At 32.1% G+C, this 13943-nt stretch overlaps 1 protein-coding gene across 2 annotated transcripts in view; it reads left to right on the top strand.

Moving 5' to 3' along the window:
* LOC145255726 (sorting nexin-6-like) overlaps nt 1-13943 on the top strand; it is a 166875-nt gene that overhangs the window by 113470 nt on the left and 39462 nt on the right. For both annotated transcript variants that reach the window (XM_080114332.1, XM_080114333.1), the window contains 3 exons: nt 1248-1369; nt 8901-9024; nt 11912-12007. In XM_080114332.1, coding sequence (XP_079970458.1) covers nt 1248-1369; nt 8901-9024; nt 11912-12007 — 342 coding nt within the window. The remainder of the gene's footprint in view (nt 1-1247; nt 1370-8900; nt 9025-11911; nt 12008-13943) is intronic.

The following is a 13943-nucleotide window of genomic DNA, read 5'->3' as shown; positions in this document are numbered from 1 at the left end:
AGGACAGTTTCTTCCTTACCACTGTTAGTTTCATCAGTGGGTACTTTAGTGAACACCACATCCAGATTTACCATCTGGTTTGAATGAGTGAGAGCATCCTTGATTATTTCAACAAAGTAAGTTGAGTTTGGGCTGATTATGTAAACTAGGAAACGGTTCAAAGGATGGCACGGTGAGCCTTGGACTAGCTGATCACAAATGGAAAGAAAAAGGTACACCCTTCCCTTTTTAGAACAAGGTCAAAATAATTGACAGGGATGCAAGGTGGAAGGTCAGGCGACTCAAGGAGGCAGCTAAAAAAAGAAAAAGAAAAATTAGTAAACAGAGCAAGCTTGGAATTTATTAACATTTGGGAGTCTAATTGTAGAAAAAACATAACGTATACCCTTAAAATTTTGGTGATGAAAGAGAAATTATCCCCCTATCAATCTTTATTAGAGTTGCCTTCTCTTTGTCAACCAATTTTTTTCTCACAGATTCAAAACAATAACCAAAAAGTGGAGACTGACTCACAGAAATACGAAAATATCTATGGAGCCAGTAACTTTTCTCCTTTCTTTTTGAAACAACTGACATACCTGATGAAGGTCGAAAGACAATCTGATCAAAACATTGCACAAATAACGATCAAGACGAGAACAAAAGTTTGATCAATACAAGTAATATAAACAATCAGCCCTCATCGAAAAAAAATTCAGAACAGATTCTGATGTTTCACATATGTTGATTGGACACTGTGTTTACATGCAAAGGTTCACATCTAGGTTCATCTGTTGCCGTCAGTTCATTTCCCTATTTCCCAAAGCTTTCCCGACCTGGCTCAAGCGTCCAACTCAATTCTCAACTCTCATTGTCTTTAAAATCTGACTCAAACTGTCATCGGTCAGTCATTTGTAATCTGTAAATTGTTTCTATTGTTAAAAACTCATTGGTTATCACACCCCATAGCACTCCCTAGCATCATAAAACTAAATATATCTCTATCTGTTGTTCAGTCTTTTTACTATCGTCATTCGTCACACCTGAATTTAAATCTACCCTTGCCTTCCCTCTGTCTATGTTAAGAACAAATTTTTGTCTATTGATAAATCTGTTTCCTACTCTATTTGTTCTACTTCCTTCCTTAATGGATGCAAGTTTACCATAGTATGATACTATAAGTGTGTAGATTGGTCATTCTTTATTTCTTTTAAACTTTATTTCAAGTTGTAAAATGAAAAAAAAATGTATCTTGTTTCTCTTTTCAGATTCCACCTGCTCCTCCTAAGCCAGACTTTGATGCTTCACGAGAGAAGTTACAAAAACTGGGGGAAGGAGAAGGTAACATGACAAAAGAAGAGTTTGCCAAAATGAAACAAGAATTAGAAGCGTATGTATTCTCTCTCTCTTACTCTCTACCTCTCTTTACTTTTATTCTATCTCTTTATCTCTCTCTCTCTCATATTGTTTCATTATGTCAAATCTCACACAACTGGTTGAGTTTGGCAGATTTGGAGACAAATTTTTGAATTTCCAATTCAAATTCTTTTTCTTAAATGAATGTCTTTTGTTCTAAGTCCTGTGTCAATTTCAATTAAAAAAAAAAAATCTAGTTCAGATGTTTTTTTTTTCCCTCTCATGTTCATCTCTTTTTGTTTTTTTTTCTATCATCAACCTTTTGTGCATTTGAAAGAAAAGAATCAGAGGGAAAATGACACCTATTCTACTTGAAATTCTACAGTTATGAATGAATGGGAATGACCCCCATAAATGTCTTGCCAACAAGGCCACCATTTGTCTGATATAAATTTTAAAACCCATTAAAACAAAATTATTTATGTACTTTTTTTAAAAAAATGTTTTCTTTTAATATCCAATCAAAATGTGTGAGATCTTTATGCATTACTCTGTATTTACATGAGACAATGAAATGATCATTTCATAATTTGATAAAGACATCCATGTCATGATCAAACAAATATATGAGGTCTGCCAATGATCACAAAGTATTCTTTCTGCAATTACTGCACCCAATTTAATTTTGCTCTTCTGTGATGGTATTTGTGTGAGATGAGCAAAAATATTTGATAAACAAATACAAGAAATTGATGATGAAAATATAAATTATCATAATGACTGTGGACAAAGATGATTAATATTCAATTTGAAATTATCATTAAGCTTGTAAACATCTTTCAAAGCTACTCTTTAATATTTATATATTCAAAATGGTTAAACATCTGGAGTTTATCTGACAATCCTGGTTTGGTAAAACATGGGCAGTAAACTTTTACTTGGTTTTTCATGTTTTTTGTTTTCTATTGATTGTTGTCATAGGAGGACATTTTCCTCATAAAAGTATTAAGATATTACAATTTCTTATAATAATATTAAGAATGTATAATTATTACTATTAAAAAACATTACATTAAAATTAGAATTAAAAAAATGTTCTTTTTAAGAGTGTCTTGAGAGTTGTAAATATAGAATATAAAAAGTTCTTTTTCAAGTGCTTTTGGAATGTCCTAAGTTGTGGTGTTTCATTTGGAGCGTTTCTAGAACTTTCCATTCACCAAAACTATAAAAGATGGCTGATAGCGTCAACTCTTCAGTCTTCAGTTAGTGAGTCAGGTTGAGTCATTATGTCACTCCAGGTTGTCAGACACTGATTAGATTAACCCCAGACGATATTTCCTTTGACTCAAATCTAATTGAAAGGGGTCTTATAAAAAGAATCAATTACAAGCATCCTTAAAGAAAACCTGGATATTTTCTGGCCTTCTCTCTGACTCAAAAACTATTGTTATTAATTTAATATCTCCGTCTTTCTTCTAAACGTAAACTAAACTGATATAAGTACTTTTCCTTAGACCATTTGTAAATACTTTTGTTTTGAGTTTTTTTTTTTTTATACATATATATTACGTGTTTAATACTCCTAGACTGAAATACATAGCATTGTTTATATTTATATTATATCATCATCATAAAGCTTAATTATGGAAGTGGATTGTCTGAACATTTGAAGTATAGTCCAATCATATACAGAAAGCAGAAATGGAAAGAGATAGTTTTTATGTTGAAGAAATATTGATTACAATTAGTTGAAAATTGAGTAAAAATAAAGAAATCTCAAGACATGAGATTTGAAAAAAGATGTTCGTTTACCTTAAAATTTTACTTGTATGAATTTAAAGTTTTGCAAAATGTGATAAACAAATTGAATAGATACAATCCAAGGTTGCTGGAAAAATGGTAGGATCCTTCTACTGCTCCAGAAGATATTTCACTACTGATGCAATTCTCTATCTATATAAAAGCCAAGTATGTCCGAAGATGGAGTACTGCTGCCACATCTGGGCAGGAGCTGCTAAAAACAGCCTATCCTGTCTTAACAGAGTACAAAATAGACTTTGTGGCTTAGTGGGGGATGCCCTTTTCTCTTTCCTGCAACCTCTCTCCCACAGAAGAGGCATTGCGAGCCTGTCTTTGTTTTATCGTTATTTCCATGGCAAGTGCTCGTCTGAGCTCCAATCTCTGGTCCCTCCCTCGCAAATCTTTCACAAAATACACCCGTCTAGGTGGAACCACTGTCAATAATTTTCCCTATTCTTTATCTGTGCCTAAATCAAAATGAAGATTCCATGAATAAAGCTTCTTTCTTAGAACTGCACGCCTGTGGAACTCTCTTCCGTTTGCCTGTTTCCCACCTGACTACAACTTGCATGTCTTCAAGTCCAACATAAACAAATTCCTGATAAACCGCCCCCTTAAGTAAGACACTTTATTAAATCTCCATTATTACGATATTATCCCATTGATTACTGTACATGCAGTAACCCTTATCCCCGAGTGGCTTCCGGGACTTGATAAGTGGTGACTACCATGCAAAAAATAAAAAATAAAATAACAGTTTGATTCTGTCTCGATTTTGAATTTCTTCTTTCCTGTATGTATGTGTGTGTATATGTGTGTATTCTAGATTCAGCCACTCTGATGAGTCGTGTACGACGAAACATGTGTCAGTGGATGATTATATTTTAAAAATAATATATATGCCGCTCCCCATTGGTCAATGGGAAAATTATTCCCAACAAGCATTTAGATAAAAATGCACTTTCGTATAAATACTTGAATTCATTCAAGAAAGTATCGCTAACAAAAACAAATAAACACACACACACATATATATATATATATATATATGGCTTGAGGTAGTTGCCTGTCTAGCCGCTCTGATGAGCTGTGAAACAGCGAAACAGTACTGTATGTGGATGACTATATATATATATATATATAAACAAATGTGTGTATGTGCCTTTAGCCCTGAACGCTGAATTTGCAGTGCTTCAATGAAAAATCTAACTAATGTATAATGTCCATTGAAATAAAAATTTGGGTGCTAAACTGGAGTAATTATTTTGAAGTGTCTTAGGGTAGTTGACTCTGAAAATATAAGAGAATGATTCTATTTGGAGTGTTAATTAGGGTCACATTTTAGTATGTGACATTTTAATATTTTTTTTTTTTACAAGGGAGCCACCACTTATCAAGGCCCAAAGGTCACTCGAGGATAGGATGTAAGGTGGTAATTATTTAAGGGGACAATTCAATAAGAACTTGTTTACATTGGACTGGAAGGCTACCATACTATAATTGGGCAGTTCTAGGAAAGAAGCTTAGTTCATGGATTATTTAGATTAAGGCACAGATAAAGTGGGGATAATTGTTGATAGTGGTTGTAGCTAGTCGGGTGTCTTTGTGACAGCTTGGCAAGCGGGGGACCATAGATTGGAACTCAAACTAGCACTTGCCATGAAAATAATGATAGAACAGAGACATGCTCGCAATGTCTCTTCTGTGGAAAGGAGGTTAGCTAAAAGATTGTACCTATTTACTATGCCTCCCCACGGGACAGAGTTAGACACCAGGGTCGTTTTTTAACGTGGAGAAAAGGTACAAAAATAAAAAATTGCCTCAGTCGTGAAGGATTTCTCCTCCACCGAAAGAACAAGAAATAGAAGTGCAGCATCTGAAGAATAGATACTACACTTTGATCTTATCCCGAAGGCCAAGAACGATTGTAAGTAAAAAAAAATGCGATTGTAATGTTTTTATTTGTGAACTAGCAGGACCCGTTAACTGGCGTTGCCCATTGGAAGCCTCTTCCCCCCTCGCAAAAAAGTATTATAATAATGTATTTGAATTTTAAAAAAGCAATTAAAGGAATGCGTAAATCAGTATGAATTAATAAAAATACGAACACTGATCCATTTAGAATAATAATGGAAAGTAAAGAAAGAAGTTTTAGAGGTTAGGGTTTCTCACAGTATATGAACTGCTTAGAATGATCAAAATGAGTGATAGAGTCCTAGCTGTTTCCGTTTGTCGTTCAAGTCTTTCTCTTTTTTTTCAACTCTTCCACCAATGGTATTAAAATAAATTCCATTTTTATGTTGTCTGTTTCGAATGTATAAAATAAATCAATTACGACTTTTTTTTACTGCACTTCTTTGAGTATTGTCATGTTAAGAATGGCTCTTGGAATAGACACCATCAACCTCCCTATTTTAAGAACGGGGTTCGGAATAGACACCCCCAACATCCCCATGTAAAAAACGGTTTTCGGAGTAGACAACCCCCCTTTTAGGGGGTAGTATGGTAAAATAATTCTCTCAAATTTAATCATGATAATCGTTGTTAGCATACCCACTTGCTAAAAAAAAAAAAAAAATTGTGGGTTGGCAGTGTAGGTAGTAGAGAAGTAGATAAAAATGAAAAATATTTAAACAGGTAAGAATTTGACTCGGATTCTTGGGATATCCTGTCAATCATAGATTGGGCACGGCCGACAATCATTGGATTAAGCCGAGCGCAGTAACGGATGCAGACTAATTTAAAAACAAACCAGAAAAAAATAGAAATACACTAAATAAAAACAACAAAAACTGTATAGTGACTGAATATAAATGTTTTTAATTTTTTTCGATATTTGTTTTTTATTTGCAAATTATTTATCAACCATATTTATTTTTCAAGAAAAGTTGAAAGTTTTTTTAACTGTAAATTGTTAAATGTACTTACAGTTTTTATTTTTTTAAAGATTTTTATCATTAATTCATTTTTTTTTTTTTTTTTTTGCTCTACAGAAGTTTTTTGTTTTAGGAAAGCTGGAAAATTTATTTATGAAAATCATAAATTGTTAGGCGAGCGAGTAAGGGTGTGAAGAAATAAATGTTTGTTTCTTGTCTTCGAAGCGAGAGAGAGTTGAGAAAAAATGTACAGTGAGAGAATCCAGTAGATTGCCCAGATATAAATAAAGTATATATAAATGAATTACCTACAAAAAACGTAACTATGTTTGTAAAAAGTATAATTAATTATCGAAACAAAGGTACACATTGAGTGGGTGAGTGAGCGTGCAATTAACTCATAGGGCACAATTAGTTATCATTGTGACGCGATGTTTGAATAGTACATTTGCGTTCATTTAGCATGCTAATACCGGTATTCTGGAATATAGGAATGGCTAGAGATCATCCAATCAGAAGCTGAATTATTCTGGAGAAACTTTATTATTTTTGATAATGGAAAAGGGAAAGATTATGTTATGTCAATGAGTTTATGATCCAGTTATGAAGGCTGAAACCCCATGTATGTCCCAAGTGTAGAATGGCTCCCAGTGATGACTGGGAGCAGTAGGAGTACTTGTTATTTAGAGGGAAAAATAGGAACTACTTCCTTTTAAAGATGGCTGCGATTGTTGATGATGTAATGTAGGATTTTGTTATAGCAACTAAATGTGTCTAAAATGGTGTTCTAAAGTTACATTAGTGGCTAATTGTCTAGACATAATAAATTTGTATGTGGCATCTGTTATTGGAAACCTACAGTACTTTGGTCCAGAGGGGAATTTCTGTAATCAAAATATTATATAGGAGATATTATGTTGTATGTCAGTGTTTTAATTAAAAATAAATGCTGTTGAGATCATCATATCGATTGTGTTATTCTATTTCAGGAAGATATGTTTTTTATATCATGATGAAATCTTTCGATGTTATTATGAGGATTACTGTTCTGTTATTTTAGTATTGAAAGTTTTTCAGTAGCGCACGAACTAAACACTATCCTCAAGTGTCTAACATTTCTCTCTACATGAGTTTATCAGGACAACCTGGCATGAGAATACTTTTACTTACAAGTAAACTCTACCTAAATATTCAAAACCACATAGTATTCATGGCCCAAATAAAATCTTCTCTGTATGGCTAACCCACACTAACTTTTACAAGGGATGGTGTATCTTCTCCAAGTGATATTACCTCAAGTAACAGCACGAAGCTTGATACTTCACCAAACTAGAAGAATTTTTGTCCTGGAATTCAGTAAAACCAAGAGATTACAATAAAGATATACTATAACATTTAAATTGTCAATTAGGGGGAATAAAGATCAAATGTTAGCCCCAGGAAGGGAGCTCTATTAATTTATGATGGAATCAAATTAAAACAAATCAGATAATTGGTTTAATTGTTGCTTTAATATTTGTTGATGAGCATTGATCATCTGAGTATTGTTCAACACTGTAGGAAATTGATAAGGTTGCATATCAACGCCTTCGCTCTATTACAATGCTGCTTGAATTGTGAAGTGTATCAAGTAACTGCAGTGGCAACATTTTGCCCATAATTCTTTGAATAAATTTTAATGAAAATAAAGATGGCAAAAACCAAATCTCTTAGATTTTATTCAACAAAGTAACAACCTTTCGACATGTAGTTCATTTTATAAACTAAAGACAGAGATTACATTCATGTAAATTTGTATCATTTTTAGGGCATAAACATGAAAATGTTTGTAAAATATAGATTGACAGAATAATGGCAAAGTTCAACTTTAACGGTCTCTAAAAGTTGAAAGGTCCTAAACAAAATGGCAAAAAAAAAAAAAAAAATGACAAAAACAGGCAGACTAAGATTTTTTTTTTTTTTTTAACTTTGGCATATTGACATAAATATTAACATGGAGCAATGTATCATACTGAAATGTGTAATATTAATGCAAATTATTTTGTGCTATTTATATCAATTAGCTTATTATGCCAAAGAAATTCATTCAGGTAGCTTGATAACAAGGAATCTATTGCATCATTCAGTGCATCGATTTTTTTTTTGTTTTATGCATAATCAAACAAAATACATGCCTTTCTCTAATCTTACCAATAACCCTAAGTCCAGGGAGTAATATGAAAAAAATTTTTTTTTTTTTTTGAATTACCGGAAAAGGAGCGTACAAGACAAGACCATTAAAAATCAATTTCTAGTCTATGGTATTCTTAAAGATCAATTTTACCAAAATTGCATTTCTGCTTAAACAGCTTTCATATTTTTCAAATATAAAAAAAGAATCTCAATTCTAAGGATAGGTTAAAATCTTTAAGTTTAACTACTTAGAGTAGAAGTCACTTAATTGAAGTTTAAATTAATAAAAAATTTTTATATCTCACTTTACACTGGTAATTTGTTAGCAAAAGAAAATTTTTTTAAAACTAAATCTATCAAACAATTATATATTTTTTTAAGAGTTGTATATTTTTGAAACAAAGTGTTAAAATAAGTTCTTGTCTAACATTTTTAAAATAAAATGAATTTAGAAATAATGGTTGAAAAAAAATTACTGTACACAGACATTTTTGTAGTCCATCTGATGACATCTTTAGAAATTGATCTGTCTAGTCATTTTGTATATTCTGTGAGACATTTTCAATTATAATAAAATTATTTATTAAAATTAAATATGCTAAAGAGGTACAATGTATTAAAGTTGAACTAATTGTGTGTCTATCAATTTAATTTTTTCGTGTTTTGTCATGTTTTTTTCTTTTTATATTCGATTCTCATGTTTTTACTTCTGCTCAGTGAATATCTTGCAACCTTCAAAAAAACTGTTGCTATGCACGAAGTGTTTTTGCAAAGACTGGCAGCTCATCCTACCCTTAGAGGAGATGTGAACTTTCAAGTGTTTCTGGAATACAATCATGACGTAAATATCAATTTTTTCCATTTTTTTCATACTTTTATTTTATTTAATTGCAAAATAAAAGAAAAATATTTTTGGGGTCTGTAAAATAATTGCAATGAAATTTGGGCTGAATTTCATTGTAGTCCTGGTTATCACCTGATCACCAAAAATGGGTAAATGGTGAGGTTGAATGATAGGAAATTCCAAGTATCGTATACGAATCGATTTCAGTAATGCACTTGCAAAAGCAATTATTATTTCCACTATCTAGTAGTAGAGTAGACTTGAAGGAGAACTCTTAAATAACAATTCATATACTTATCTCAGCGTTGTTTCATGCCATAATGGAAGTGTCCTTTACAATAGACTTGAACAATGGGGATTGGGCAATTATGGCATCACCATAAAATCCTCGTTACATAGACACTAAAAGTATTGATTGACTCTTGAGAAGAGGCCGATACTGATACACCAGCAAATTTAGAATATAGAAAGTAAGAATAATATGTGCCCATAAATAGTTGTTTGAGATTGTACAACTATTGTATCACTAAACTTATCATACAGGTATCTTTTCATAATTTATCTATTGACTCTAGAGACTGAAAGCAAACTTATACAAGTAAAGTGTAGTACTTGTTCTGTCTTCTGTCATTTATGAAGAAATCCTTCTAGACAAAGGCAAATGCTATTTTTGTTTCAATCCAGTGACCCTTTTTTGAATTTCCGTACATTAAAAACTACTAGTAAATATGCAATGTTCACGACTTCCAGTGGATAGCACACTAACTGCTTTACTGTTAGGCTTACGTTTGCCATTTATAGTTTTTTGATTTCACTTAATTCTCATATTAATTGATGCTGACCCAGTGGTAACATCCTAACAAATAAAGTCAAAGGTGACTTTGTAGCTGTGTTTGATTGCCTTGACGGCAGTAATTATCACATCTGGCATTGATGATTGTAAAATCATGAAGCACTAGTGTCTGTAAGTATGAAAATAATATTTATAGTTATAATCTAAACATATTTAGATGACCTTATTGTATTGTAAAAGATGGCCTTATCTAAGTATTGTATTGTAAAAGATGGCCTTATCTAAGTATTGTACAAAAAGATGGCCTTATCTAAGTATTGTACAATAAAATGGCCTTATCTAAGTATTGTACAAAAAGATGGCCTTATCTAAGTATTGTACAAAAAGATGGCCTTATCTAAGTATTGTACAAAAAGATGGCCTTATCTAAGTATTGTACAAAAAGATGGCCTTATCTAAGTATTGTACAAAAAGATGGCCTTATCTAAGTATTGTACAAAAAGATGGCCTTATCTAAGTATTGTACAAAAAGATGGCCTTATCTAAGTATTGTACAAAAAGATGGCCTTATCTCAGTATTGTACAAAAAGATGGCCTTATCTCAGTATTGTACAAAAAGATGGCCTTATCTCAGTATTGTACAAAAAAATGGCCTTATCTAAGTATTGTACAAAAAAATGGCCTTATCTAAGTATTGTACAAAAAAAAACATCAGTAACTCAAAATAACACTTTCTAATTTAACCTTTGATAATTATTCAACTTAGTAATTTGTATATATTGTAAGGTAGCAAAGGTGGACTGAAGTTTTTAAATGAGGATTCATAATTTTTATTTGACATGCGAAAATGTGAATATAACAAAGATGAGAATGGGAATTATCTAAATAATATAATTCATAGGAATACAAGGAATACAAATTTGGATAAATACAAAGAATAAAACCTTTTTCTTCCTTTGAAGATTGTAATGCTGGGTATGAGGCAGCCAAACCAGCTGCCAACATTGCCCTGCTTTTTATTGAAACCAACCGAGAGCTCTTTTTAGTATCATCGTTGTTCCTTTAAGTGCAATTGTCTGGATCTCTTTTGCACTTGGTTCACCAGGAATATTAGTCAGGTAGGACTTCAGGTTCTTCTTCATAATCCCTGTAGCACCTATAATAACTTGTATGATTGATATCTCTCTAAAATTCCAGTTTCTTTTCATAAATGAAGAGAGATGAAAATGTTCAAGAATCAAGTCTGCAACAATATGAACAAAGTCATTAGTTATTTTTCTCCTCACAAAGACAGGATTAGATACAAGGCCATTTTTTTTATGTTGGGAGAATTCACCTCCTTCACAATGGGCATTCTGGATGGGGGGAGAGGGATTGCCCCAGTCTAGAAGGATTTCTCATTCATTAACTGAGGACAGAGAGGAATAAAATGTAGTCTTAGAATAGATACTACACTTTACTCCTAGTCAAAAGGGGGAGGGGACAAGATCAACATAGTCAATTTCTATGGATAAATTGACCTGATGAAAGACAATAACTAAAACTGTTGTGATCTTATCTTGAATCCATAAAAGAAATCTTGGAAAATAAAGAATTAAAGTGTTTATTTGGATTAAAGAAAAATATTTATTCTTGAAATTAATGTGTATACACTTGCACTATTTTACTTCAAAATTTAGATTTAAAAAACCCCTCTAGTTCAAGAAAGTTGATTTGACTATTTTAAACTATAGTTTTTCACATTTATCTACATTTTGTTTGAAAATGTCATAATTAAACTTGTAGATAATTTTTTTTTTATATGAATCAAACATGTTGATCATTTCATAATCCAACTCGTACGAAAGTAATTAAAAACACTGATCTTATAACTGTAATCCATCCACCTTACAATTGCAAGATCTATATTTTTAATTACATTACTTCCACCTTATACAAGCGATTGTGGACTTTGTGAATTTTATATTCCCACAAACCTTCCTTGTCTATGAGGTGAGTGCCACTTCAATATGGAAATCCATTCGCATTGTAGTTTCTCTTTCAGATTTGTATTTAAATCTCTAAAATCATTTTCTTTGTTTCTCTTGACAGTTAAGCGTTCGAGGGAAAAATAAAAAAGAAAAACTTGGAGGATTTTTTAAAACTTTATCAAAATCAGCCGATGAAGTCCTTTTGTCCAACCAGAAAGTGAGTCACAAGTTTTCCAATATTATTCAATGTCAGAATTTTCTTGCTATCCACTTTAAAAATAATTTCATTCACCCTAAAAAAGAACAAAAAAACAGCATAGTGCCACGAATGCCTATGTGATTACTGTGATAAGGACCAGATTTATAAAGGGCAATCTTAGAGGAGAGTTGGGTACTGTCATGGGAACAGAGAGCAGAAAGAGAATTCTAAAAGCAAGTAGTTCAAGAAAATGAACTATTAGAGCAGAAAATCTTCCCAAATCTTCAGAACTCTCCAGTGGAACAGTGAGATTTATTAGCTAATGAAGTGAATTGGTCTATTTTTGTCATGAGGTGCAGCAAATTCATTGAAGCACATTCTGTGGAAATGCTTGTAAAAAAAGCACAGAAATTGCCCTGCTTTTTATTGAAACGACATGACGATGCGACAGGGGATGAAGCTTGACAGACATTGCAGTAATAATTATGAAATTCCATAAAAGGAATACTAAAATCTTATAATTTTTACAAAAAATATTTTTTCATATTATTGAAATATGTATACAATGTAATGTTGCAGAACTATTGTTATTCATTATTTTGTTTAACATGATGCCATGTGTGGGACGAGGGAAGGTCGATTTTGGAATCCCGGTGATGCAATGGTGATGATAGTTGGTGTTTGACATAGAAAAGACCTACACAAAATATTTTTTTCAAAATCGTTATCTTTGCTTGAGGAAATGACTTTAAAAGTTGAAAAATTGAAGCTATTAATGTTTTTCGGTGAATTGTCAAGAACGTCCCATCATCAAAACAATCCGTACTGTTAAGAAAATGGAATCATTATTTTGAATATGTTTTAAACTACATTTTTAAATAAAATGAGTGAGGATAATAAATTAATAAAATAAATATTAACTGTAAAGGCAGAATTATGTTTTTTTAAATAATCGCGACCAAAGTTTGTTTTTTCATTTTAGGAACTTTTTTTGAAAATTTGCTGGTCCACCTTGTTGTTTGGATAAAACAGCACTCCTAACTTCACGACAAGGAAACTGTTTTACAAGTTTAGTTATTTCCTTGAAAATAGTTATCCCACTTAAAAAAATAGTGAGATTTCTAAGTTAATTGCTAAAGAATTAATTAGTATTTGGCAAGCAGTTAATCCACAATTGCCCTTAAGGGAACGTTATATATAACAGAAGATCAATATATTTTGCTATAAGAGGGCCAAACAGATTGACAGAAAATCTCTTGCAGCAACCAAAGTGAAAAGAATGAATGAACTGCTAGACAGACTGTTTGATATATCTTCTTGTAGCTGTAAACTTCCTGTCTTGAGATGTGATGACTTTGCAGTAAAATGCAAGACAGAAAATTGTCAAACAAGCCACATAATCTGCACTTGTCCTCCTAACAAGGAGGTAAAATTAATTCTATAGATTCACCTGCAATTATGTTCCTTTTTTTTGTGGAAAATAAAATAATATATTGGTATTTATTATGTATTCTGGCTCTATTATTAAACATGCAAATTTTGCTATTTTCAGGTTCCATTAGAAGAACTGCTATTAAGAGCAATTTTTAAATGAATTGATGGAACAACAAAAAGCCTAACAACATTTACTGGTCCTTTGGGGAAACTTTGTATTATCAAGATTTGCCTCCAGTAGAATTCTAAAAAATTAGCGCCCCTTCCGATCATCATTATCTGACAGCAGAAGAAACAAATAATTTAAGTGAAGACCAGAGGCTACTTTTTGAGTATGCTGTTTGCATTTCTCAAGAAGTTAACCTAAGATATGCAGCTTGGAAAATTGGGCCCTTGAATCCAACAAGATGGCTAATATTAGCCACAAGGTTAATGTGTTTATGAACCAGAGGTGTCTATCCTCAAACACCATGATAAATTAAACATTCTGGTCAAATTTATCATCCAAGTGCATGCAGTT

This window comes from Euprymna scolopes, chromosome 31 (genome assembly GCF_053919585.1).
Source record: "Euprymna scolopes isolate OS-2025 chromosome 31, ASM5391958v1, whole genome shotgun sequence".
Classification (NCBI taxonomy): domain Eukaryota; kingdom Metazoa; phylum Mollusca; class Cephalopoda; order Sepiida; family Sepiolidae; genus Euprymna; species Euprymna scolopes.
Note: the sequence above shows the minus strand (reverse complement) of the source record. Positions and strands in the feature narration are given on the sequence as shown.